Source organism: Sinocyclocheilus grahami, unplaced genomic scaffold (assembly GCF_001515645.1).
Source record: "Sinocyclocheilus grahami isolate Dianchi unplaced genomic scaffold, SAMN03320097.WGS_v1.1 scaffold609.1, whole genome shotgun sequence".
NCBI lineage: Eukaryota > Metazoa > Chordata > Actinopteri > Cypriniformes > Cyprinidae > Sinocyclocheilus > Sinocyclocheilus grahami.
Genome location: NW_015505788.1, coordinates 445,330 through 471,864, shown reverse-complemented (window position 1 = coordinate 471,864; position 26,535 = coordinate 445,330). Strand labels below are relative to the sequence as shown.

Genomic DNA, 26,535 nt, shown 5'->3' with positions numbered 1-26,535 from the left:
ATATATATATATATAAGAAAACATTTTTATTTAGTTTGTCTGTGGAAAAGTGGTTCTGAAGGACTCTTTCTAAAACTCTGGTTTGGTGATAAAGGCCAACATCGCTCTCCCTACCCTAGACGAGAACAACAGAAACATCACACAAAAGCACCCAGACACAATTTATGAGTCAGGGCATTTAAATAGGGGCTATTCATTGAGGGGCAAAAACATTGAGGGCTTGTTGGGATGCAGCCTGGCACAGAATGAGTATGAATCAAAAGAGAAGCACTGGGAAGAGTTAACTTCATTGGTTTCATGGTTAAATCTTTTTTTATATCATTTTATACATAGCATAAGCTGGTCGTATTCCAGATTACTTTTGCCCAGAGCTTTGTTTTATATCATCCATCAGAAATACAAAACTAACAGCAGCCTATTCCATGTTTCATTCAGTGCAGCCGCAGACATGTTAAGCTTTTGTCTTTATGATATAGTTTTCATCCCTCGAGGACAGTGCCTGCGCTGGTGTTTGCACTGGGACGATGGCGCTTTAATTTGCTCTGACACTCTGTCCAAATCCAGGCCTGAGCTGTAAAGACTAACTCTCATAGTGTTAATCAGACCCTTGATCCTGCTCGGGCAGCCTGAGGAGATGACAAATGACTGAGAGAAAGTCCTGGACCTCAAGCACCACAACTTGTCTTTTTTTGTAGATTCAGTAACATGCACTCCTTCTCCATTTCACCTTCAAATTCTGGGCCATCCAAGACAACAGCGGTCTTTTGAATATCTAAGATCATTACATATCTTGTCTCAAAAGACCTTCTGTCTGGTTCTTATCCCTATAAAGCCTACCATATTTGATACGCAAATGTCTAAGGCCTCTAAATTGCCAACATGATCAAAATCTATTTCTATGCATTTTAAGCAAGTAGTCTGCTATACTGTTATGAAGACCTCATTGATTTACATTACAAGCTACAAAACATAGAAACACTCCACTGTACAATAGTAATATATGGCTGTAATAATTTCTTCACATTAAATCGAACTTTCATTTTGGCAGTTTGTCATGAAGTTTTTTGATTTGCCTCATTTGTATTTGAGGACAGTTTGAGTTGTCCTATTTTTTTCTGGATTGTGTGTTCTATGATTTACCATCAAAATTGTCTAATGAAATGAATTCATAAACGACACTTTAATAAATCTTTTCAAATGTAATCAAAAGAAAACAATTTAGAACAAAACTTTTTTGTCAAATAAAGTGCTGCACAACAAAACTATACAGTAGGGCTGTCAAAACAAAATTCGAATTTCGAATATTCGTCGAATAAAAAAAAAAAAATCCACATTCTTTTAAGGTCTGCGTCAGCCGTCAGGCAGCCTTATCAGTGGTGCACGAGATGCGATGACGATGAATGTGTCATTGATTGCATTTGAATGCTTTTGTTAGCCTATCCAGTTGAACCCACTAGATGCGGCGCTGCTATGTTGTTCATTCATATATTGCGGAAAACGAGAGCATCAGTGTGGAGAAGATATTGTTTACATCAAAACTGAAACCAAGCCGTTCACTCAGAACGCATATTTATCACATTTTCTAGAGGGACATCTATCAGCGTTGCACTCGCGTCTCGCAAAGAGCGGCATGTTTAGAAAGCCATGTAAAATTAATGCAAGTTCAACTTTTAAAAAAAATGTCTAAAGACGTTATGGTGGTTTATCCCCATCCCACTGTATTTCATGTTTTTAAATGAAGAAAGTAGCCTGCTCTTTGTGATTGGATTTCGGTCCTTTGTATTAAACTATACATACATGCATGGTGCAGTTTTATTTCTAATTGTTTAAGCAACTTTAGTAATTATATATGTTTTATAAACATTATTTTAAACATTATGCACTTTTTTTTCAAAGATAGTCGTATTATTTTATTACGCTTTGAAGAAACGTGCATAATATTTTGCTCGATGCGTCCTCTTGTGGCCTCAGGAGAGAAGCCAAAAGCGTTTTTCCCCCAAACTGAAATTATGCCTTTTACTCTTTGTGATTGGATTTCGGTCCTTTGTATTAAACTATACATACATGCATGGTGCAGTTTTATTTCTAATTGTTTAAGCAACTTTAGTAATTATATATGTTTTATAAACATTATTTTAAACATTATGCACTTTTTTTTCAAAGATAGTCGTATTATTTTATTACGCTTTGAAGAAACGTGCATAATATTTTGCTCGATGCGTCCTCTTGTGGCCTCAGGAGAGAAGCCAAAAGCGTTTTTCCCCCTAACTGAAATTATGCCTTTTAAATTCGAATTTTGAAAATATTTAAGTAGAAAATTCAAATTTAGTTTTTCAGTCATTTTGACAGCCCTACTATACAGTAGACTATAGTATACTGTACAAATGAAAGCATGGACGAAAATATTCTTCCTTACAATTATTATTATAATGATAATTATTACTTTAAGAAGTACATTTTAGTATGCAATAATAATAATTCCTGTTATCATTTCTTTAACTAAAACCAAACCTTTATTCTGGCAGTTTGTCATGAAGACCTTGCAGTGTGTGTCTTACGATAATTCAAGTCATGTGTTTTTCTGACTCAATTTACACCTATATTAAGCACATGTGTCTGGATGATAATACCAGATGTAAAAGGGGTTCATTCTAATAAAATACTCAAAAACTGGATTGGCAGAACCATAGGAGAGAGGGAGATGGGAAATGATTGGCTTGCCCTGACAGCGATCTGAACGTCCTGAAAGAATCTTTTCTGAATTCAAGAGGGGCGTCCCTTTACCTTGATCCTTGCTCAAATGCAGCTTTCAGACGGCCTCCAGTAATGGCTAGAGCCGTACGGAGGTAGTCGACTCATTTAAACCCCACACAAGTCCCGTATCTCTTCCTCTCTACAGCCTGACCCTCCTCCAGGGGGAAAAGACTAATTGATATGCCAATCAGGTCTCACATCAACCACCAAGACTGTCTGTGTGAGGCACCACACTGTCCAAAAGGGAATCTTGCTTTTTTTCTGGTCTCCTCTCCATTTTAATGGTCACCCTCTCCTCAATCTGACCGAAATATAAATCTTCATATTGTACCATGTACCAGGGAGAAAATTCCTGCGCTATTCGGTCAGCAAACCTTGGAGACGTACTGAATAAGGAGATGAGAAAGAAACCCAGGGGAATCCCTGCCTTTGCTGGGAAAGGTCAAGACTGGCATTAGCAGCAGAGGTAGATGGGAAAGGAATATAAATGCCTCTGGGAAATATCATTACTTGGAGAGCAGCACTTTCCAAGCAGGTTGATAAACATATTTATTTATGGCACCGTAAACAAGTATCCACTAAGCAGGGATCGACGGTGCGAGCATTTCACTCGCATTTGCGACTAAAAATAAATGTGTGCAAACTACAAAATGTATTTAGGATACAAGAGCGAATAAAAAGTAGGTTCCTACGTGTCCTTAAAATCTTTTTTTATTTTATTTTTCAAAATAATGGAATAACAAAAGTCTTATTTATCATTTTAAGAGGTCTTAAATTTGGAGCCGGAAATCGGGAATTGCTATATGGCTTAATGCAGTGTTAATTTAAAGGGGTCATATGATGTTGCTAAAAAGAACATTATTTTGTGTATTTGGTGCAATGAAATGTGTTTATGCGGTTTAAGGTTAAAAAAACACATTATTTTCCACATACTGTACATTATTGTTTCTCCTCTATGCCCCGCCTTTCTGAAACACGTCGATTTTTACAAAGCTCATTGGTCTGAAAAGCAAGGTGTGCTCTGATTGGCCAGCTATCCAGTGCGTTGTGATTGGTCGAATACCTCAAGCATGTGATGGAAATGTTACGCCCCTTACCATACTGTGATGCCATGTCTGGCCGGAGCGACGAGACAAAAGCATTAAAACCCATTATAAACGAGGCATTCGTTGCATCCAGTGGGGACATAATTACTGATTATAATGACTTATACTGTCTTTTTACGCATTGCATCGCAATTATGGAGAAATGACAAACAACAAGCGCTACTCTACATTGCTTAAAACTCGCGTTTGAATCGTGAGTGGCAAATTCTTTATATATAAAAAACGTACTTACAGTCTGTGAGTCAGAACAGCTGGCATTGTAGTCTACTCTACCAGGATCAGGAAACAGTCACTGTACATTATTGTTGTCGGCGATCCACCGTGCGAAGTTGATGTATTTCCTCAGCGACCAGCACGGATCAGCTCTAGGCACGATGAAGCGGATATCGTCCTTTTTTGGAAGGATACTACAGCGAGAGTAAAATACTACAGCGAGAATAAAAGTTACACCTTTTTTCTTTGCGTGAACATTTGGGCGGCGTTATGCAAATCTTCCCACATAGTGATGTAGACATGTGGGGGCGTGTTAGAACGAGGTGTTTTAGGTAGGTGTGGCTGACTCTTAACTTTTATAAAGAACATCTCTTTGGATTTGAGACTTTAGTCTTTGCAACTTTACAGATCTTCTTTATGCACCAAGAGCTTGTAACACTCCAAAGAGAAAGGAAAACTTGAAAACGCATCATATGACCCCTTTAATTCTTGTAATATTTTGAATTAGTTTTTTTTTTATATATATTTTCTGCTTTAATTTCAATTTTAGCAATTTTTTTTTCTTTAAGTCGGTATAGTTTTTTTATTAGTTTTATTTCAGTTTTAGTTTTAATTATTTTAGTACATCAAGTTTAACTAATTGAAAATAGGAAATGTTGCTTTGGCTGAAATAAAACTAGCTGAAATAAATTAAGTTTACGTTTTAATATTTCATTTTAGTTAACATCTATTTTTTTCAAGTAATGAAAATGTGTTTTATTTTAGTTTTGGTTAACCCATAATAATAGTATGATTATTAAACTTCAATAGGCGAGTCGTGTCCTCTTTTGGAAGGCCAAACATAGTAGTTTCGCTTTCACAACGAAACACAGCGTCACACACCGCGCGGCCTTGAGTGAGCGGAGGCGGGCGGGCCTGAGAACGGCGCGGCGCGGCGGGCGGATTCGACAAAGGAGCGTCCGGCGGGCTTGCGGCAACCACATGTGACGACCCCGGGCTGGACTCCGCTTCATCCACGGTGAAAGCCGATCCGGCGATCCACAGCGCGAAGTTGATGTATTTCCTCAGCGACCAGCACGGATCAGCTCTAGGCACGATGAAGCGGATATCGTCCTTTTTTGGAAGGATACTACAGCGAGAGTAAAATACTACAGCGAGAATAAAAGTTACACCTTTTTTCTTTGCGTGAACATTTGGGCGGCGTTATGCAAATCTTCCCACATAGTGATGTAGACATGTGGGGGCGTGTTAGAACGAGGCGTTTTAGGTAGGCATGGCTGACTCTTAACTTTTATAAAGAACATCTCTTTGGATTTGAGACTTTAGTCTTTGCAACTTTACAGATCTTCTTTATGCACCAAGAGCTTGTAACACTCCAAAGAGAAAGGAAAACTTGAAAACGCATCATATGACCCCTTTAATTCTTGTAATATTTTGAATTAGTTTTTTTTTTAATATATATATATTTTCTGCTTTAATTTCAATTTTAGCAATTTTTTTTTCTTTAAGTCGGTATAGTTTTTTTATTAGTTTTATTTCAGTTTTAGTTTTAATTATTTTAGTACATCAAGTTTAACTAATTGAAAATAGGAAATGTTGCTTTGGCTGAAATAAAACTAGCTGAAATTAGGTTTACGTTTTAATATTTCATTTTAGTTAACATCTATTTTTTTCAAGTAATGAAAATGTGTTTTATTTTAGTTTTAGTTAACCCATAATAATAGTATGATTATTAAACTTCAATAGGCAATGATTTAATTAAATAAAAATTTAGGGAGTAAAGATTAGGGAGAAAAATGTACATTCTGACAGCCATCTAAAACATATTACAATTTTAATTGTGCATAACACAATGTATGCATAACATATTTTGAAATATTTTGAAATGTATGAAATATAAATAGTTACATAATTATTAAATAAATACAGTTTGAAGCACAAATACTTAGAAAATTATATGTCTCCTCGTTTCTTTTTATAATGGAAAGAAAATCATAAATTTTCACTGTGTCCCTCAAGTTCCTTATGCTAAATTTTTCAAATTAGGAGAGTCAAGCCATGCACTGAGGATAACTTTAACACTTCGAGCACTGGAATATGTGGAGATATCAAATTCTTATATAGGATGCATGTGTAAAAAGCTTTTTTCTACTAACGTGAGCTTGGGTTCGCGGCCCTCACAGGTGTACTGCCAGCAGATGAGCCCAATAAGATCGTGGACCCGAGCGTTAGCCATCGTAACCACCGTCATGGGGTGAAGCTTTTCTTGGGTCGACTGCATTGAGAGGTAGACGTCAATTTTTTTGGTTGCCGTTGTACCAACATGGCCCTGAAAAAGATAATTGAAAAGATACTGTAAAATTCAAAGCAAAAAGTAGGAAAATAGATTAAAAGAAAATTGTCAAATTATGCCTTATATCGAGCCTTGGTGCACACGCAGTAGGAGCAGGTTCGAATCTGGTTTGTCTCACGTTCTGACTTAATTAATGATCTTTATTCTCAAAATAATTTAGTTTTCTCTTAAATTGTCATTACAAGTAGCAAAAAAGACACAAAATAAAAAAAATAAAATAATAAAAAATCAGAAATTATATATTTATATATATGTATATATACACTATAATATACATCTTAGATGATTAAAAAATTAAATAATAAAAATAAATAAAAAATGAACAGAATCACAAATATCTATTACCAATGGTAAATAAATAAATAAATAAATAGGGATATTGTTAATATCTCAACATTAAAATAACTGGGTTGTATTGTAAGATTTTATTGGAAGTGGAAAAGACTTGTTGCATTCCTGACAAATTCACATCACAGAAAACAGAATGTAAAAACATGAATCTAAAGAGCCAAAGGGGGGAACAGGTGATAAAGGAAGCTGTAAGTGATGCACAATGACAAACTACACTTAAAATCTCCAAGCCTGTGAACAAATTTAAACGGCAGTCTTTCTCTTTTCTGCGAAGGTGTTACAGCCTGGAGCTGATCCTAACACAAGGAGACAGGAGAGAAACCTGCGTGAAACCAGCGGTTTCTCAACAATGGCTGTTAAAGGTGAGGTCTGAAAATTAAGTTTGGAAGTAATATCTTGACCATGTTAATTTTTGTAATCATGCAAAAGAGGAAAGGTTCAGCCCTGCATGATGACCAATTAATAATGATTAGGGTTATTATAGTTAACTAAAACTGAAACAATAACCATATAAAAAAATATATATAATAATCTATAAAAAATTTTAAAAAACAAATGAAAAAAATGTAAATATAAAAAAAATCAGCTAGTTTCCAAGGCAAAATTTTTTCATTTTCATTTAATTTAACTTGCACAAAAAATAACTAAAACAGAAATAAAAATAATAATAAAAACTGTATAGACATTATTAATATAAAAAAATTAATAATGAATACTAAAAACACAAAAAATGTCAAAAACACAAAAAAAATTACTAAAACTTTAACTACAATGTATATATATTGTAACTAAGTAGCCATATTATATATCACAAATGGAGGCAAATGGAAGCTTATATTTGATTTCATTAGAATAATTTGGATCGTGCACACCCCACCAGAGACATTTATTAAGAAAGTCCATTTTGATCTCATGTTGACTTTGAAAGACCTCAGTATTCAAAGATAATCTAGCATGTAATTTTAGAGGAAAAGTACGTAGTCTAGACACAAGTGCGCTCACCTTGCCATCAAATTTGGAGTACTCGTTGAAGGGGTTGTTGAGCTGTTGAGGACACTGTTCTAGCCGCAGCGAGAGTGTGGATTTACTGCCTGTGCTCCGGGGCCTGTCCTTAAAGTCCTTCTTTTCAAAAAGTGAGCTCAAGTCGTCTGCTACAAAAAAAAACAAAATCAAGATAGAGGAACAAAATATTCAGAGGACAAGAAATAAAGACCAGAAAACGAAAGCAAACTTCTCTTTTGAGTATGGCTAACTGTACCTGATTGAGACGAGCTTCTCTCTTTCCACTGGATGTTTTTGCACTTGATCTGGTTCTGTCGTTCTTTCCTCAGTCGCTCCAATCTTTGAGCTTTAAATGAAAAGACCTTGATCTATTAACAGTGTCAGTGGTGTGACCCCATTACACTTCAAAGTTCACGCATATTATAAGAGTAATTAACAAATACAGGGGCTGAATTCACCTGGTGAAAAAATATGCAGCGGGTTATCATACCTTTTAATCTATAATAAATCTTAGAATAGAAATGCAGGTTATTACTAGACTGATGATTTAAATATTAACGCGCTTGTCATAACAAATCAATGTCAAACTTGGCCCACTATTACACTAGTCTTGGTTTTCTTCATCAATAAGCTGCCAAAGAAGTGCTTGGATGAATATCAGAAACAAATGACCAGGTCATATTTCAGTTCAAAATCAAAAGAAGAAAAAAAAAAACAATACACAGTATATTTTATGCAAAGAAAATTAAGGTGTTTTTTTTTATTATTGTGACATTATTTAAGACATTTAAACACATTTCCCTCTCCAAAAAAAACTCATTCTCATTACCGCAACATAGAAAAGCTGCTAATCATGTCTCTATTGTTTTTTTGTTTTGTTTGTTTTTTTATTAAATCTAGTCCAGCAAAATGTACCTTGATGTATACTTTAACTTTTGTACTTTACAAATCTAATTTAATAATATATCATATTTTATATCATATCATGTTTTTCCCCATTACAGTAATGAGAATTTTTAAATGTCATGAAAATGTCACAAAGGGGGAAAAAATATAAAAAAATGAATGGTCTTAAAACACTCTCAGCTTAGTCATTCATGTCACCGGATATACCAGAATGTCTACACAGAAGTACAAGACATTTTCCATTTACTTCATGAGGTCTACAGCTGATCTACATTATATTTTATTTTCCAAACACATAAAAATGCATTCTAAACAATATGCACATATGCATTTTGTTTAGTATGCATTTTTATGCGCTTGGAACATGTTCCTGCTAATCATGTCTCTATTGTTTTTTTGTTTTGTTTGTTTTTTTATTAAATCTAGTCCAGCAAAATGTACCTTGATGTATACTTTAACTTTTGTACTTTACAAATCTAATTTAATAATATATCATATTTTATATCATATCATGTTTTTCCCCATTACAGTAATGAGAATTTTTAAATGTCATGAAAATGTCACAAAGGGGGAAAAAATATAAAAAATGAATGGTCTTAAAACACTCTCAGCTTAGTCATTCATGTCACCGGATATACCAGAATGTCTACACAGAAGTATTTTCCATTTACTTCATGAGGTCTACAGCTGATCTACATTATATTTTATTTTCCAAACACATAAAAATGCATTCTAAACAATATGCACATATGCATTTTGTTTAGTATGCATTTTTATGCGCTTGGAACATGTTCCATTCAAACTAGTCCAATTTGTACACTTAAAACACTTCAAGGGTTTGGTTAGAGAGCACTTGGCTGCTATTTTGAGAGCAAGTACAAATATGCAGCATGCATGCAAATATAATCCGCTTTAATTGCAGGGCAAAAGTTTCTCTTTAAGGATTTTTGCTCTACATCTCTAATACTCAAGTCAAAAATGTTTGGTTGATTCTGGAACTTCAACCCGAGTGGTCTGGGACGTTCCACATGAAGGGTTTTTTTCCCACAGTGGAAAAACAGCACAATTACAGATGCACAAATATATAACCATGAAATACACTCTATCAGAAAATATGTGAAGGCAAACACTTTATGCATTTTTAAATGAGTCACATTAAAATTTATAATGCAACATTAGACATTTGAAGGAAATTATATTGTCGTCTTGAATACTGGGAATTATTGCTTGAACAGTAAAGCAAGAACATACATTAAGTATCTTTTCCACGTCACAATGTGTACGTTAGACTGTAGCCTGCCTGAGAGGAGCTTTGAAGATTTACAATACTGAACACTGTTATTATACTAGACATGAAATTAATAGACAGAATTTTGTTTATTTATTTATTTTTATTTATATTATACGAGACAAGACGTTCCATTTTGGTGGCTGCATCAAATAAAATTTACAAAAGTGATTTTAAATAGAAAAACCATGTTAAATAAAAGTAAAATATATATTTTAATATATATATATATATATATTATAACTTTTGTGAAAATAAAATGTCAAAATGTGGATGAAATAATGCTCCATTGTCATTCAGTGTAAGAAATATTTATGTAAAATGAAACAATATACTTATTCTGACAAAAAGTGATCGTTCTAAATTGTATTATATTTTCGAATTACAGTCAAACCAGCATTCTTCAGCATTTCACACATTATCAGAGTTTATACACTATAGTTTAGAAAATGGTAATAAAACATGACAAGAACTCAAGAGTTAAACTGTGTCAGAAAAAAATCATCTTGATAATGTCAGATAACACTTAAGCAAAACATGGTCAGGTCAAAGTGTCTGAATAATTTTTGGTCCCAATTTTTTTTTTATCAATTTTAGTCCACTGTATGAAGAATGTTTGGGTATAATATGTCACAGTTTACTTTATTTTGCTATCCTCACTTACATAGATGAACTATAGTGTCCTGCACCCACTAGTAGAAAAATATCAAAAATTATATCTGGAGTCTGAATAATTTTTGGTTTGACTGTATATTTAAAATTTTATTAAATGTTATTTTATAATTTTTTCCCCTAAAGGGTGCATATTACTACCTTAAAGATACCTATTAGTACCCAAAATGTAAATATTAGCAGGGGTGCGCACATAAATGGTACGCATACCGACATGGTTGACAGCTGTTAATGCACAATTACCATTTTAGATCGACAAACTGTAGTACTGTATAAGATTTCTATTCAAACTGAACAGATAAATAAATCTAGGCTACCCGCTGCCATTTTCAAAGCACAATGCAAAACTGTGACATTTCATTTACTGATGTGCTAAACCCAGAAGCGCATATACTAACTTGCCAGCAACCCGCCAAAATAAAATGCTGATTTTAAGTTTGAAAATAATGAAAATTCATCTCAAGTAAATATTAGCATTTTATTTTTATGTTTACTATAAAATAGCTGTATTTGTATTTAATACTGCCTTTTTATTTTAAAATATAATAGCATTATCACATTTTTTATTGAAATAAAGTAATCACTACGATTAATTTAATTTAAATTAATTAATTTACACTATGTGCAGTGTGAGGACCAACCCAAATCTCCAGGTTCTCTTATGAGAACCAGACTGAAAAACTTATGTGCACTCCTGCATATTAGTCCCTTTTGAAAGGGTACTGGCCCAGTGACAGCTTTTTTTTATTTTTATTTTTTTTTCAATCAGTGTTTCTAAGAGTCTGCAGGACCTAGTTGGATTTCAACCCCATTAAAAAATTAATTCAATTAATTAAATTCAAACTGAATTTGATTCAAAGATTAGATTCATCAGATTCATATTGATTTTTCAGCACTGTTTCCTGTCCTGAACACTTGCTTACCAGCAGGCTCAGGTCTCACGAAACTGTCTTGTCGTCCTGGGCACAAGTTGTTCAGATGGTTCATAGAGAAATATTTCCAAGATCCCCCTCCCCGACAAAAGCATCCCAAAACCAGAGCTAAGCCACATCCATTTCACCAACGTTACAAAGCTAGAGTGCTAGTGATTCTCAATCCCTAGCCAAGGATTAATGCGCATTTCAACAGCTGCCATGACAAAAGGTACTGACTGAAACTGAATGACTCCAGGAACAAACCTCAACATAACCAGGCATCAGTATATCAGTCCTTACACTGGCCGAAAACCGTTTGAACAAGCATAACATAATAAGAGTCTCACATAATTACGCCTAATCATGCATTGTCATGTCATATCCAAAGCAAAATATAATAGGCATAACTCACCTGTAATGTGGGAAACTGGCTGTTTTCCATGTGAAAAGATTTAGTTTTTTGTGAAATTACTCTTTGAATTTAATTAGAGGGTCACTCAAAAACATTTCAGTATAAAACATTGCTGGTATCTACAGCAAAACATTGACACATTTTGTTGAGATATTCTCTCTAATAGTCCAGGGCTCGCAAAATCTCAAAATCCCTGGTAGCCCTTCGGGCAGGCATTCTTCAGATTTTGGTAGCCCAAAAATGAATTGAACTAGCCCAAATAAAATATATTGTATTTTTTCTTCAAATAACAAGTCAAGAGAGTAGGGGTGCAACAGATCACCAATCTCACGGTTCGGATTATATTACATCATCATATCACATTTTGAGTCACAGATCGGATCATTTTTTAGATGCTCAAAAAAATATGATTCTTTATTATTTAAGTAACACTTATTATTTAAAGAACAATTTACTACTTCAATACCACAGCAAAAACTAGTAGCATATAGGGATGTAACGATTCACTCAACTCACAATGTGATATGATTCACGATTCTGATTTCACAATACAATTTTCTTACAATTAATTTTTTAACAAAATGAGATTTAAGACGGATTTGAAAAAAGGTGTCCTTTTGTTATTTCTCAGACCAAAAGGCTGCACATTACTTTGTGAAATTGAAAATGTCAAGCAATATACCAACTTGAAATTTTAAAACAAATCCCAAATCAAATAAATAAATAATACAAATCAAATAAATTTCTCCATGCAAGTAAACTAAGGTTTTGCCTGTGTATTTTAATCACGATCAAAAACAAAGATGCTGCATACATGTTATTTAGATTTTAAAATTTTGAAATTTGAAACAAAAACTAAATGGTTTGACTTTAGCTTTGTGATCCTACAAAAAAAAAATATCGGAACGAAACAAAAACAGCAGACGGGCTGAATGAGACGCAAATGTCACTCTATGCCAGCAGGTGGTGCTTAAACAGCAGGTATTTATAGGCTGCTGCCCCTTTAAGACCGAATGCACGACTCAAGTAAATATTAGCATTTTATTTTTATGTTTACTATAAAATAGCTGTATTTGTATTTAATACTGCCTTTTTATTTTAAAATATAATAGCATTATCACATTTTTTATTGAAATAAAGTAATCACTACGATTAATTTAATTTAAATTAATTAATTTACACTATGTGCAGTGTGAGGACCAACCCAAATCTCCAGGTTCTCTTATGAGAACCAGACTGAAAAACTTATGTGCACTCCTGCATATTAGTCCCTTTTGAAAGGGTACTGGCCCAGTGACAGCTTTTTTTATTTTTATTTTTTATTCAATCAGTGTTTCTAAGAGTCTGCAGGACCTAGTTGGATTTCAACCCCATTAAAAAATTAATTCAATTAATTAAATTCAAACTGAATTTGATTCAAAGATTAGATTCATCAGATTCATATTGATTTTTCAGCACTGTTTCCTGTCCTGAACACTTGCTTACCAGCAGGCTCAGGTCTCACGAAACTGTCTTGTCGTCCTGGGCACAAGTTGTTCAGATGGTTCATAGAGAAATATTTCCAAGATCCCCCTCCCCGACAAAAGCATCCCAAAACCAGAGCTAAGCCACATCCATTTCACCAACGTTACAAAGCTAGAGTGCTAGTGATTCTCAATCCCTAGCCAAGGATTAATGCGCATTTCAACAGCTGCCATGACAAAAGGTACTGACTGAAACTGAATGACTCCAGGAACAAACCTCAACATAACCAGGCATCAGTATATCAGTCCTTACACTGGCCGAAAACCGTTTGAACAAGCATAACATAATAAGAGTCTCACATAATTACGCCTAATCATGCATTGTCATGTCATATCCAAAGCAAAATATAATAGGCATAACTCACCTGTAATGTGGGAAACTGGCTGTTTTCCATGTGAAAAGATTTAGTTTTTTGTGAAATTACTCTTTGAATTTAATTAGAGGGTCACTCAAAAACATTTCAGTATAAAACATTCTACAGCAATACAGCAAAACATTGACACATTTTGTTGAGATATTCTCTCTAATAGTCCAGGGCTCGCAAAATCTCAAAAAGCCCTTCGGCCCTTCGGGCAGGCATTCTTCAGATTTTGGTAGCCCAAAAATGAATTGAACTAGCCCAAATAAAATATATTGTATTTTTTCTTCAAATAACAAGTCAAGAGAGTAGGGGTGCAACAGATCACCAATCTCACGGTTCGGATTATATTACATCATCATATCACATTTTGAGTCACAGATCGGATCATTTTTTAGATGCTCAAAAAAATATGATTCTTTATTATTTAAGTAACACTTATTATTTAAAGAACAATTTACTACTTCAATACCACAGCAAAAACTAGTAGCATATAGGGATGTAACGATTCACTCAACTCACAATGTGATATGATTCACGATTCTGATTTCACAATACAATTTTCTTACAATTAATTTTTTAACAAAATGAGATTTAAGACGGATTTGAAAAAAGGTGTCCTTTTGTTATTTCTCAGACCAAAAGGCTGCACATTACTTTGTGAAATTGAAAATGTCAAGCAATATACCAACTTGAAATTTTAAAACAAATCCCAAATCAAATAAATAAATAATACAAATCAAATAAATTTCTCCATGCAAGTAAACTAAGGTTTTGCCTGTGTATTTTAATCACGATCAAAAACAAAGATGCTGCATACATGTTATTTAGATTTTAAAATTTTGAAATTTGAAACAAAAACTAAATGGTTTGACTTTAGCTTTGTGATCCTACAAAAAAAAAATATCGGAACGAAACAAAAACAGCAGACGGGCTGAATGAGACGCAAATGTCACTCTATGCCAGCAGGTGGTGCTTAAACAGCAGGTATTTATAGGCTGCTGCCCCTTTAAGACCGAATGCACGAATCCAATATAAAGATGCACGTGCGATTTCTTTCTCCACTGTTTACGTTCAGTTAAGACATGAAAATACTTGCAGAGGTAGTGATTTTGAAATAATTTTGCGTGTATTTGTCTGTTCAAGCAAGGTGTTGTTGCTCTGCCTGAAACGACGCTCTGTATGTACGCGCTTTGAGCGTGTGCGTGCGAGCACCAGGGTTGCCAGGTTTTCAAAACAAAACCCACCCAATTGCTACTCAAAACTAGCCCAATCGGGTTTCGAGGGGGAACCCCTGGTAAAATTCACATTTTAGGGGCTAAATATCAAGTTATTGGGGTCACTTAAACCCGCAGCAGCAGTGTTAAAGTAGCCCAATTCCGTGGGAAAACTGCGGACTTGGCAACACTGGCAAGCACCGAACTGAATTCTTCATGCGCATGAATGGTTTAAAACACTTGAATGTTTAAATTGGTAAGACTTAGAAACACGTGCAAATGATAAACTATGATCTGTTTCACCCCTACAAGCGAGTGAACAACGCTAATCAAGGAAGGGATTTTATATCACTATTCAAGACAGCCCGTCGGGCAGGCCAGTGATAGGCCTACATTTTGGTAGCCTGACTGGAAAACACAATAGCCCCGGGACGTCGGGCTAGCGATTTTGCGAGCCCTGTAGTCCAATATCAAAACACTAAAAACGGTGTTCGTACTGATGATTTCAAACGGGATTAATACCCAAAGACTAGATTTAATGTATACATTTATTTATTTTTTAATCATCAGATAAGCTTACAACTGACTCCAAAAGACAAAAGATCCAATTTCACAAGAAACTATTTTAGCACTGGAAACAGGTTTGCAAAGGCAAGATCATCTAAGAGTACAAATCAGTTTCAGTCAGTTGCCATTCCCAGCCAACAAGCACAATCAGATTAACCCTTGATCACAGAAAAGGAAAAATCAGATAATAAAATAACAAATTCCCCCAAAGAAACAATTCATTTCAAATGGTTTCACACAAAAATTTAGATCAAAATGCATTGTGAAATTTCCTTTTCATTTATGTAAACATTTATTGAGTCCCAGTACAGATTATTTTTCCTGCTTATTCTGAGTGGTTGGTACAGTAAAGACTAACGTGGCAGAAGGAAACTTGCACTGACTGATCTTAAAATCTGTCAGCACCACTGATATGTCTCAAAATGCACATCAGTAGTGTTTTTATCTAAGGCACATTTATAAAAGCTAGGCTACTTAAATGTCCTAACTGAACTATGGCCTAATCCTGGCTTAACCTAAGCTCCGTCTGTGAAACCAGACTGTAGTGTTTAAGTCCAGCCTAACTTTCTGCATTGTTTTGCTCCAAGGTTTCAGCCTATTGATAATCAGTAAGCAGCAGGGATGGGAATAGTAAGGAAATGAACGATTCTGGCTCTGATTCAGATTCCACTTAAAGATTCTGGCTCCTTAAGGATTGCATTAACAATTCTTTCAGGTTTTCTGAATGATCTCTATTTAGGAAGCAGCTTTGTTCAATTGCATTTATGGCCCTCAGCAGCCTGTCATTAAATGAGTTCAGATATTCAACAAAAATAAAATACACAGAACTTCCTCTAATGCCATATTTTGCTAAATGAACAAATGTTTTAGATCAATAATAACTTTCTGGAGAGGTACCAGAACAGTTATCAGAAAAAGATGCAGTTCTCGCTTCCCAACCCTAATATGCTGTGATTTCTGTCCATCTGCAAGCCATGCAGCAGTTCAGATGATGACCAAACACTTAAGACATGCTCGTTGTTGTTTAACATCTTTAAAAATAGCTGTATTTCCTGTTAGAGACTTAAATGGCTTCAAATGTCACATTTCTCAGCATCATCAACTGAACTGCTTTAAGCAAATCAATACAGATAGAAATCATGTTCAGAGGGAAAGAGAGGTAATCATGGGCACAGCAAACTGAAGCAGAAGTATGCAAGGTTTAGTTTAGGCTGGCATCCCATTAGCAGATTTTAAACATTTAGCATGTTGATATCGATTGGTTAGTAAACTCTGGTGGTGACCAAAATGCATCTTCTCACACTGAAGAACCGACAAGCCATCAAATCATGCTTATATCTGATCAATCTGCAAAACGCAAAGCCACATACTGAAAATGCTGATAAGCGCAAGTTAAGCATGAGCACTCTTAAAGAAATAGTTCACCAAAAAATGAAAATGTCCTCACCGTCAGGCCATCCAAGATGTAGATGAGTTTATTTCTTCATCAGATCAGATTTGGAGAAATGCAGCATTCCATCGCTTGCTCACCGGTGGATCCTCTGCAGTGAATGGGTGCCGTCAGAATGAGAGTCCAAAGTTAACAGCTGATAAAAACATCACAATAATCCACACCACTCCAGTCCATCAGTTAATGTCTTGTGAAGCCAAAAGCTGCATGTTTGTAAGAAACAAATCCATCAGTAAGATAATTTAACTTTAAACCATCACTTCTGGCCATAATAGCTCATTATCCATAATAACGCTTCCTCCGGTGAAAAGGTCCATTTCCTGTTGTCCTCTCACATCAAAATCCACCCACATATTTGTTTAGAGCGGTTTTGAACTTGCTTGAAACGATGCTTGATCTGTGAATATTTTTCTCCTGATTCACACAATATAACTTTTTTTTTACTGGAAGCAGTTTATGGATTTTTATTTTTATCCTTATATTTATTTTATCTTATTATAGCTGGAAGCAACGGTTTGAAGTTAAAAACATCTTGATGGATTTGTTTCTTACAAACACACAGCTTTTCGCTTCTCAAGATATTAACTGATGGACTGGAGTGGTGTGGATTATTGTGATGTTTTTATCAGCTGTTTGGACTCTCATTCTGACGGCACCCATTCACTGCAGAGCATCCATTGGTGAGCAAGAGATGTAATGCTACATTTCTTCAAATCTGTTCCCATGAATGAATAAACTCATCTGCGTTTTGAATGGCCCGAGGGTAAGCAAGTTTTCAGCAAATTTTCATTTTTGGCTGAACTATTCCTTTAAGTTGGTCTGAGAGACACGATACTGGAATTTCTAACTGTAATACAATGCCTTGAATAATATCAATACCATTTTTGATAACACAGGGAAAAATTGCCACAACATTAAGGGAATAAAATAGAGTGGGGGAACTATGACGTCAGAATCCGGAAGAGTAATTCACCGTGGGTTCCTTCGAGATATTCCTATGGGGTTTTATAATTGGGTTTTTCAATTAATGATAAAATAAAGCTTGTGGTAAACATTACTTGACGATACTTTTACGTTTTGTTCTACAATGTAAATTACACACATCCATACCCAAAACACAAATTTTGAAAGAGATATGTTCATTTTTGAAAACGTATGTTTTTAATAAGTAACTAGATAAGAACATTTGGGCTGTGAGTGTGTGCAGTTTACATTGTAGAACAAAACGTAAAAGTATCGTCAAGTTATGTTTACTACAAGCTTTATTTTACTCATTAATTGAAAACCCCATAGGAAAATCTTGAAGGAACCCACGGCGAATTACACTTCTGGATTCTGACGTCACAGTTCCCCCACTCTACTGGGCAGTGATGAATTAATACTCGAAAGAGTTAAACCTTGAACTTTTACTTTGGTGAAAAACTGCAGGGAAGCCTTCCAAGTTTCTGTGACAACAGGTTTACAAACGGTTCTCGTTACAAATCTGCAACTGGGCAATATTTGCTTTTCTCATCTCATCTTTTGGGCGTTTCATCTTTACCTGTACCAACCACATCAGTAAGCTGGTTTCAGGTCCCCGAAAGCAGAAAGTCTGAGAGTCAGACAGCTACTTGCCTGTGTTGGAGCGCCGTCGGATGCCAAAGTCCCAGCTGGAGGTGATGTCGACAGACTGAGAGAGATCGCAGTTCTGGCCATCTCCTCCACTGCTGCCGTCTCCATACGATCCTCCGGACGAGCCTCCACCAGCAGACGCCGTAGACGATTGGCACTTCTCCAGATCCACGTCGTGGTCGATCAGGACCATCTCACACATCCCGGTGTCATCGCTGGTCACGTGCGACTGCCGGATGTGGGCCAGGATGATGGCGGGGTTGTCGAGGAAAGCCATTCTAAGCACCAGCTCCTCGCCCCTCTGTCGCTCTCCGGTTCTCCGTCCGGATGTGCCGACCCTCAGTCGGAGTTAGAGGCTGAAGATTCCTCAGCAATGCAGCGTCTTCTTTTCCTTCTTTTTGGGGTTATTTTCTCCTCTCCATGGTGGGACATGGATGCCTGCCTACAGGGTAACACAGACCAGATGTTTAAGTATTAAGCCACAAATATCATGCAATGACTTGCGTAATATATTAACCCTATAAAGCCTACTGTATCATACTTGATATGCAAATTTCTACATGATCAAAACTTTGCTGAAAATTCTGCTGTTCACAATCTACTTCATGCCTTCTGTCGTCTGATTGACAGTCAACATTTTTTAGTAAGTCAAATGTCTTTTAGCATAGTTGTAAAAACATCCACCTTCATCTCGTTCTTAATGTTTTTTTTTTGCGGTGAAATCTTTACTGATCTTTATAAAGTTAATGCAAGAATAACTTTTATATTGTTAGTATTTCAAGATGAACACTTCCTGGACTGAAGCAACTTAGGTTTACTTGATTATCCATACATCACTTTTAGTCAAAAGTCAAAATGTGAGTATCAATGATCTTCAGGCTTTTGAAGAATGTTGATCCGTTCATCTCTCAATCATTATTGTATTGCATTGCATTATAGACCAATTTGGAGTAGGGTTGCAAAGGGGTGGAAAATTTCCAGTAAATTTCCAGAAACTTTACAAAAATCCCTGGGGCCTCATTTATCAACAGTGCATGTGCACAGATGTGTGCGTAAGAACAGTTTCACGCAAAGTGTGGGATCTTCCGACTTGTACTTATACGTAGAAATGTGTGTAAATATAAGAACACCTCTGAGCATGCTTACGCAGAGAATCTAGTGGTAGAATAGCGACACTACACATAAAAAGCATTTAAGAGCGTCACCGTATGCATTAAGCAATCCACATACAGTGGGGGAAAAAAGTATTTAGTCAGCCACCAATTGTGCAAGTTCTCCCACTTAAAAAGATGAGAGAGGCCTGTAATTTTCATCATAGGTATACCTCAACTATGAGAGACAAAATGAGAAAAAAAATCCAGAAAATCACACTGTAGGATTTTTAAAGAATTTATTTGCAAATTATGGTGGAAAATAAGTATTTGGTCAATAACAAAATTTCATCTCAATACTTTGTTATATACCCTTTGTTGGCAATGACAGAGGTCAAACGTTTTCTGTAAGTCTTCACAAGGTTGTCACACACTGTTGCTGGTATTTTGGCCCATTCCTCCATCCAGATCTCCTCTAGAGCAGTAATGTTTTGGGGCTGTCGCTGGGCAACACAGATTTTCAACTCCCTCCAAAGATTTTCTATGGGGTGGAGATCTGGAGACTGGCTAGGCCACCCCAGGACCTTGAAATGCTTCTTACAAAGCCACTCCTTCGTTGCCCGGGCGGCGTGTTTGGGATCATTGTCATGCTGAAAGACCCAGCCACGTTTCATCATCAATGCCCTTGCTGATGGAAGGAGGTTTTCACTCAAAATCTCACGATACATGGCCCCATTCATTCTTTCGTTTACACAGATCAGTCGTCCTGGTCCCTTTGCAGAAAAACAGCCCCAAAGCATGATGTTTCCACCCCCATGCTTCACAGTAGGTATGGTGTTCTTTGGATGCAACTCAGCATTCTTTCTCCTCCAAACACGACAAGTTGAGTTTTTACCAAAAAGTTCTATTTTGGTTTCATCTGACCATATGACATTCTCCCAATCCTCTTCTGGATCATCCAAATGCTCTCTAGCAAACTTCAGACAAGCCTGGACATGTACTGGCTTAAGCAGGGGGACACGTCTGGCACTGCAGGATTTGAGTCCCTGGCAGCGCAGTGTGTTACTGATGGTAGCCTTTGTTACTTTGGTCCCAGCTCTCTGCAGGTCATTCACTAGGTCCCCCCCGTGTGGTTCTGGGATCATTTTGACCCCACGGGGTGAGATCTTGCATGGAGCCCCAGATCGAGGGAGATTATCAGTGGTCTTGTATGTCTTCCATTCCCATATCGAGGGAGATTATCAGTGGTCTTGTGTGTCTTCCATTTTCTAATAATTGCTCCCACAGTTGATTTCTTCACACCAAGCTGCTTACCTATTGCAGATTCAGTCTTCCCAGCCTGGTGCAGGTCTACAATTTTGTTTTTGGTGTCCTTTGACAGCTCTTTGGTCTTGGCCATGGTGGAGTTTGGAGTGTGACTGTTTGAGGTTGTGGACAGGTGTCTTTTATACTGATACCGAGTTCAAACAGATGCCATTAATTAACATTAACAGGTAACGAGTGGAGGACAGAGGAGCCTCTTAAAGAAGAAGTTACAGGTCTGTGAGAGCCAGAAATCTTGCTTGTTTGTAGGTGACCAAATACTTATTTTACCGAGGAATTTACCAATTAATTCTTTAAAAATCCTACAATGTGATTTTCTGGATTTTTTTTCTCATTTTGTCTCTCATAGTTGAGGTATACCTATGATGAAAATTACAGGCCTCTCTCATCTTTTTAAGTGGGAGAACTTGCACAATTGGTGGCTGACTAAATACTTTTTTGCCCCACTGTATGTCCTGTGTTTCCATTAATTATAAAACATTCAATTTATAATTTGTCTGATTTTAAACAGACAAGTTGCGTAATTGGTGTCAAATCCTATAAAAGACAGCTGTGACAAATGTTTGTCTCAGTACAATGGCTTATCTTGCATTATTGGAAGACTTGTCAAACAATGCGCTCCGCAAAGAACGCGTTTTCAAAGACCGCGCTGAGAGTGAGAGCACGGAATGGCTTCTCAGTCGGTACCGCTTTCTTTGCCATGATTTCGGTGAGGACACATACATTCACGTGATTTATAAAGGGAGGTGTTGTCACCATATAGTGTTCATTAAAGGCGTTTCCAAACGCAAATGATTTATCAACAATGATTGCTTACTAGGGCTGTCAAAATGACTGAAAAACTCAATTCAAATTTTAAAGGCATAATTTCAGTTAGGGGGAAAAAAGCTTTTGGCTTCTCTCCTGAGTCCACAAGAGGGCGCATCGAGCAAAATATTATGCAAGTTTCTTCAAAGCGTCATAAAATAACACGACTAAAAAAAGTGCATAATGTTTAAAATAGTGTTTATAAACCATATATAATTACTAAAGTTGCTTAAACAATTAGAAAAAACCAGCACCATGCATGTATGTATAGTTTAATACAAAGGACCGAAAACCAATCGCAAAGAGCAGGCTACTTTCTTCATTTAAAAACATGAAATACAGTGGGATAGGGAAAAACCGCCATAACGTCTTTAGACATGTTTTTTAAAAGTTGAACTTGCATTCATTTTACATGGCTTTCTAAACATGCCGCTCTCTGCGAGACGCAAGTGCAACGCTGATAGATGTCCCTCTAGAAAATGTGATAAATATGGGTTCTGTGTGAACAGCTTGGTTTCAGTTTTCATGTAAGCATATTCTCCACACTGATGCTCTCGTTTTCCGCAATATATGAATGAACAACATAGCAGCGCCGCATCTAGTGGGTTCAACTGGATAGGCTAACAAAAGCATTCAAATGCAATCAATGACACATTCATCGCCATCGCATCTCGTGCACCACTGATAAGGCTGCCTGACGGCTGACGCAGACCTTAAATTGTGGATGAGGATTGGAATTTTTTTTTTTAATTCGAAGAATATTCAAATTTTTTTTGACAGCCCTATTGCTTACTCATGTGCGTAAGAACTGCGTGCGCACGTTTGATAAATACGGATTTTCTTGTACTTCGGCACATTATACATTTTCATTCGTAGGATAAAATATAGAACCTTTTCTACACACTGTTGATAAATGAAGGCCCTGGAATATTCAAAAAATTCCTGGAAAGTTTCCAAAATTTCTGGAATGTTTCCTAAATTTACTGGAAATTTTCCACCTTTTTGCAACCCTAATTTGAAGTAGACGTCACAGTTACTTCACTTGCAGCTGCACGCGCATTGTGGTGGCAGAAAAACACTGGTAACAAGTGGAGGGAAATGGGTAAATGGAATGGAATAAGAGGGAAAAAATGTATTGTTGTGCTTTTGGATGTAAGAATAGGAATGCAAATAATTTTCTGTATTTTTTCAGAATACTGTCGTCAAAGACACCATTTAAAGCTAAACGCAGACGTTTAAACGGACAAACTATGGATGAAACCTGCTATGATTACCCTACTTTTAAAGCATAAATATGATTTAAACAATAGATCTACATAATATTCACATATGCAGTTCTTAGCCCAACAGTTACAGCATTTTACAACATCTTTGACCTATCTCACAATTCTGACTTTTTTTCTCACAAATGCAAGTTTATATCTCCTAGTCCGGATTTTATAACTCGATTTAACTCCATAATTGCGAGTTTATCCATTCTGAGGGGAAAAAAGCCAGAAGTGTGAGATATAAACTCATGATTCTGAGCCGAGGAGAAAAGACAGAATGACCAGTTGACTTTTCTTATTAGAATTGTGAGATCTAATCTCGGAATTGTGAGGAAAATAGTCAGAGTTTTGAAATATAAACCTTAAAATGACCTTTTCTTATTCTTTTATTCCATGGCTTCCATAGACTGCTACTTTAAAACAGCCATAACTGTCAACACCGAAATTGGTCTATATATATATCTTGAAACTACAGAGCTTTCATCATAAAATTAAGTATTTAAATATCATCTTACTAAGACATATTGAGTGATATAGAGTGACCGCTGATATTTATTTATACATATTTTATGTCAGTAGTCTCCTATACTGCCAAGATCGGACTGATTTACATTACAAGCGATCAGAATTATATTTTTTGCCATATAAATAACATCTAGGCCTGTCGCAATAATCAATATATTGACTTATCGCGCAATATATGTACATGACCGCAATAAATTTTGGTGACGCAATATATCGCACATTATATTTACGTAAAAATGTACGTCACCATGTTTTGTACACTCCACTTACGCTTGTGTCTTTTGCAGCTTCTGGTACATAACATGGTGTAGTCATGAGGTGCTAGTTCTCATTTAAAAACTGCTTCTACAAACAGTTTCATCTGCAGATATGGTCTTGTTTAGGGATCTGTGCCTTTATGCATACGGACATCTGACTGCTAAGTAGAGATTGTGTTTTTCAGCAATAGTGTGCACACTTAATTTACAGAGAAACGAAGGTCCGGGAAAAATCTGTAGATGGAAAAATCTACATTTTTCAAGTTCTTTGAGCATTTTTTTTTCTTCTACTTTGCACTTTTTGTTTATTTACTATTTATTCAGGTCTTTTAAGGTATCTAATATTTTGATGCTTAATTTCCATGATCTAAATATTCTTAAAAATTAAAAGTTTGTTGTCATTTGGAAGTGTGTAGGCCTTCTTGCATTATTATGCTGTTACATTATGATTATATATTCAGTGGCATAACATGGTCTTTAAAATGACAATAATATTGCTTATCGCAATTATTTCTGGGGCAATATATCGCACAACCAAAAGTTAAGGTGACAGGCCTAATAACATCTACAACAAATTGCATATTGCTGCTCCGTAAACCGTGCAAAGGTGTTCAATAAACTGCTCCATTTAAAAAAATAAATAACATGTGGTAACATTTCAAACATTGCTATGGTAGCAAGTAACCTTTACCACTCCGCATGCTGAATACATTCGCAAACAAGTTTTGCAGTGCATGCATATTTGTAAATATGCGTCTCTCATTCTGCAAAATCAATTGTTAGCTTTAAGCACAGCAAAGCAATTGCATTTGATTCATTAGGTTGATTCACAGACGTGCTTAATATAAAGTAAGCACTTCTGAAGTCTGCTGGGGGCATTTAAGCATTGACGCAATCTTACAGAGCTAATGAGTGAAATCAATCAGGCTGAATATTATATATCTATTAGGATAGATTTTTCCAACTATTATTTCATATGTCAGGCTTTAGAGGGGAATACATTTAGAGAAGTATATAAATTAAAATAAATATGTACTATCCACAGAGCTTCTTACAACAAGTCATTCATTTAACAAATGTAGGACAAAATTCAGGAGGGATACACACAGGTATAATGGATAAACTAGTCTTCCAGGCTCTAGTGTTGTTCTTATGAGGAGGTTTAAGATATAAACACACAGTCAAGCAAATACACACAGTTGGTTAGTTACTAACTAGCTGTCAAGATCGCTCCGGTCACCTGAAAGCCGAACAACAACCTTCCTAACTAGCCCAGGACACAAGCAGGGACACCCATACCTTACTGTTACACCACATGCTAAAACTTTTAAAAATCCTGATTTGTAAACAGAATAACAAATGCTAATTAGCCAGAAAGCTAACCATTTTTGATGGATAACCCCATTAACTGTGTTCATTATGAGGGCGAGCTGGTCCCAAATGTACTCTCGTTGCTGTCTAATATGAATAACATTACATTTGACTCATATTTAGGATAAGCCACGCGTAGTAAGAGCTCAGTGAACGCGCTAGTCGGGCCCTGCTAATGCTCGTGCTAATCTGCTCGATGAGCCTCAAACATCAGCGCTTTATTACCTTCATTCATGCCTATAACAGCGGCTCAAACCATCACAGACGCGCCACACCGTCCGAGCGAGGCACTGACTGTACGGTCTCATTTCATACTCGTGGAGATATCGTCCCAAAAACAGAATAAACGCGTCTGTTTACTCTGTTGTTGCTGTGTTGCTGGTCCAGTAATCTACTTCCTGCGGGTTTACCCCTCATACCGGAAGTAGTACACTCTAGAACAGAGAACGGACAAGACACGCGGCCAATCAAGACTAGATTGTTAACAATTAATACAAATAGATAGACAGATAGATTTGATTTTATTCTATTTATTTTTTATTTGATTTTATTATTTGAAATGTTGTTTTAATTTAATGTGATTTTTCCCCCCTTTTTTTCTTTATAATTTCTTAAATTAAGAGGCATGTTCAAACTTCACATAATACAATATCTACAATTAATAACTTTCTTTGATCAGAAGTCAGAGGTCAGAAAGAGCTTTATTGCCAATTATGTTTGTAGATACAAGGAATTTGTTTTGGTGAGAAGCTTTCAGTTCACAGAGACAACAACAACACACAGATAATAAAAAATAAAGATATGTGAATAAAATACACACACACACATATATATATATTCACAAGATATGTACACTAGCCCTTGCAAAATCACAGCGTAATAGCAAAAAGTAGAAAGAATGTTTACTCAATTAGCCTAAAGAATTCTCCCACCGTTTTTTACAACATTTTACAACATGGAGAGTTTTATACCTGCTCAGTTTCTAAAAGCACAAATTCCAAGTATGGGAATTGTTGGCCACATGTCACGTCACGTCACTTCACTTCACTTCACTTCACTTCACTTCACTTCACGACAAGACACGTCACGTCACTTCACTTCACTTCACGACACTTCACTTCACATCACATCACATCACATCACATCACATCACTTCACTTCACTTCACTTCACTTCACGACACTTCACGACACTT

General features: G+C 36.0%; 1 protein-coding gene across 2 annotated transcripts in view; it reads right to left on the bottom strand.

The window, feature by feature from the left end:
• Positions 1-25,747, bottom strand: part of LOC107557587 (MAPK associated protein 1) — a 52,123-nt gene extending 26,376 nt beyond the window's left edge. Inside the window, exons 1-5 of one of the 2 annotated variants that reach the window (XM_016241062.1) lie at positions 25,566-25,747; positions 18,702-19,140; positions 8,036-8,125; positions 7,780-7,928; positions 6,230-6,402 (exon numbers count right to left, since the gene is read on the bottom strand). In XM_016241062.1, coding sequence (XP_016096548.1) covers positions 6,230-6,402; positions 7,780-7,928; positions 8,036-8,125; positions 18,702-18,975 — 686 coding nt within the window. In that variant the 5' untranslated portion in view covers positions 18,976-19,140; positions 25,566-25,747. The remainder of the gene's footprint in view (positions 1-6,229; positions 6,403-7,779; positions 7,929-8,035; positions 8,126-18,701; positions 19,141-25,565) is intronic. The other variant, XM_016241063.1, reaches the window with a different exon arrangement.
• Positions 25,748-26,535: the final 788 nt, after the last annotated feature.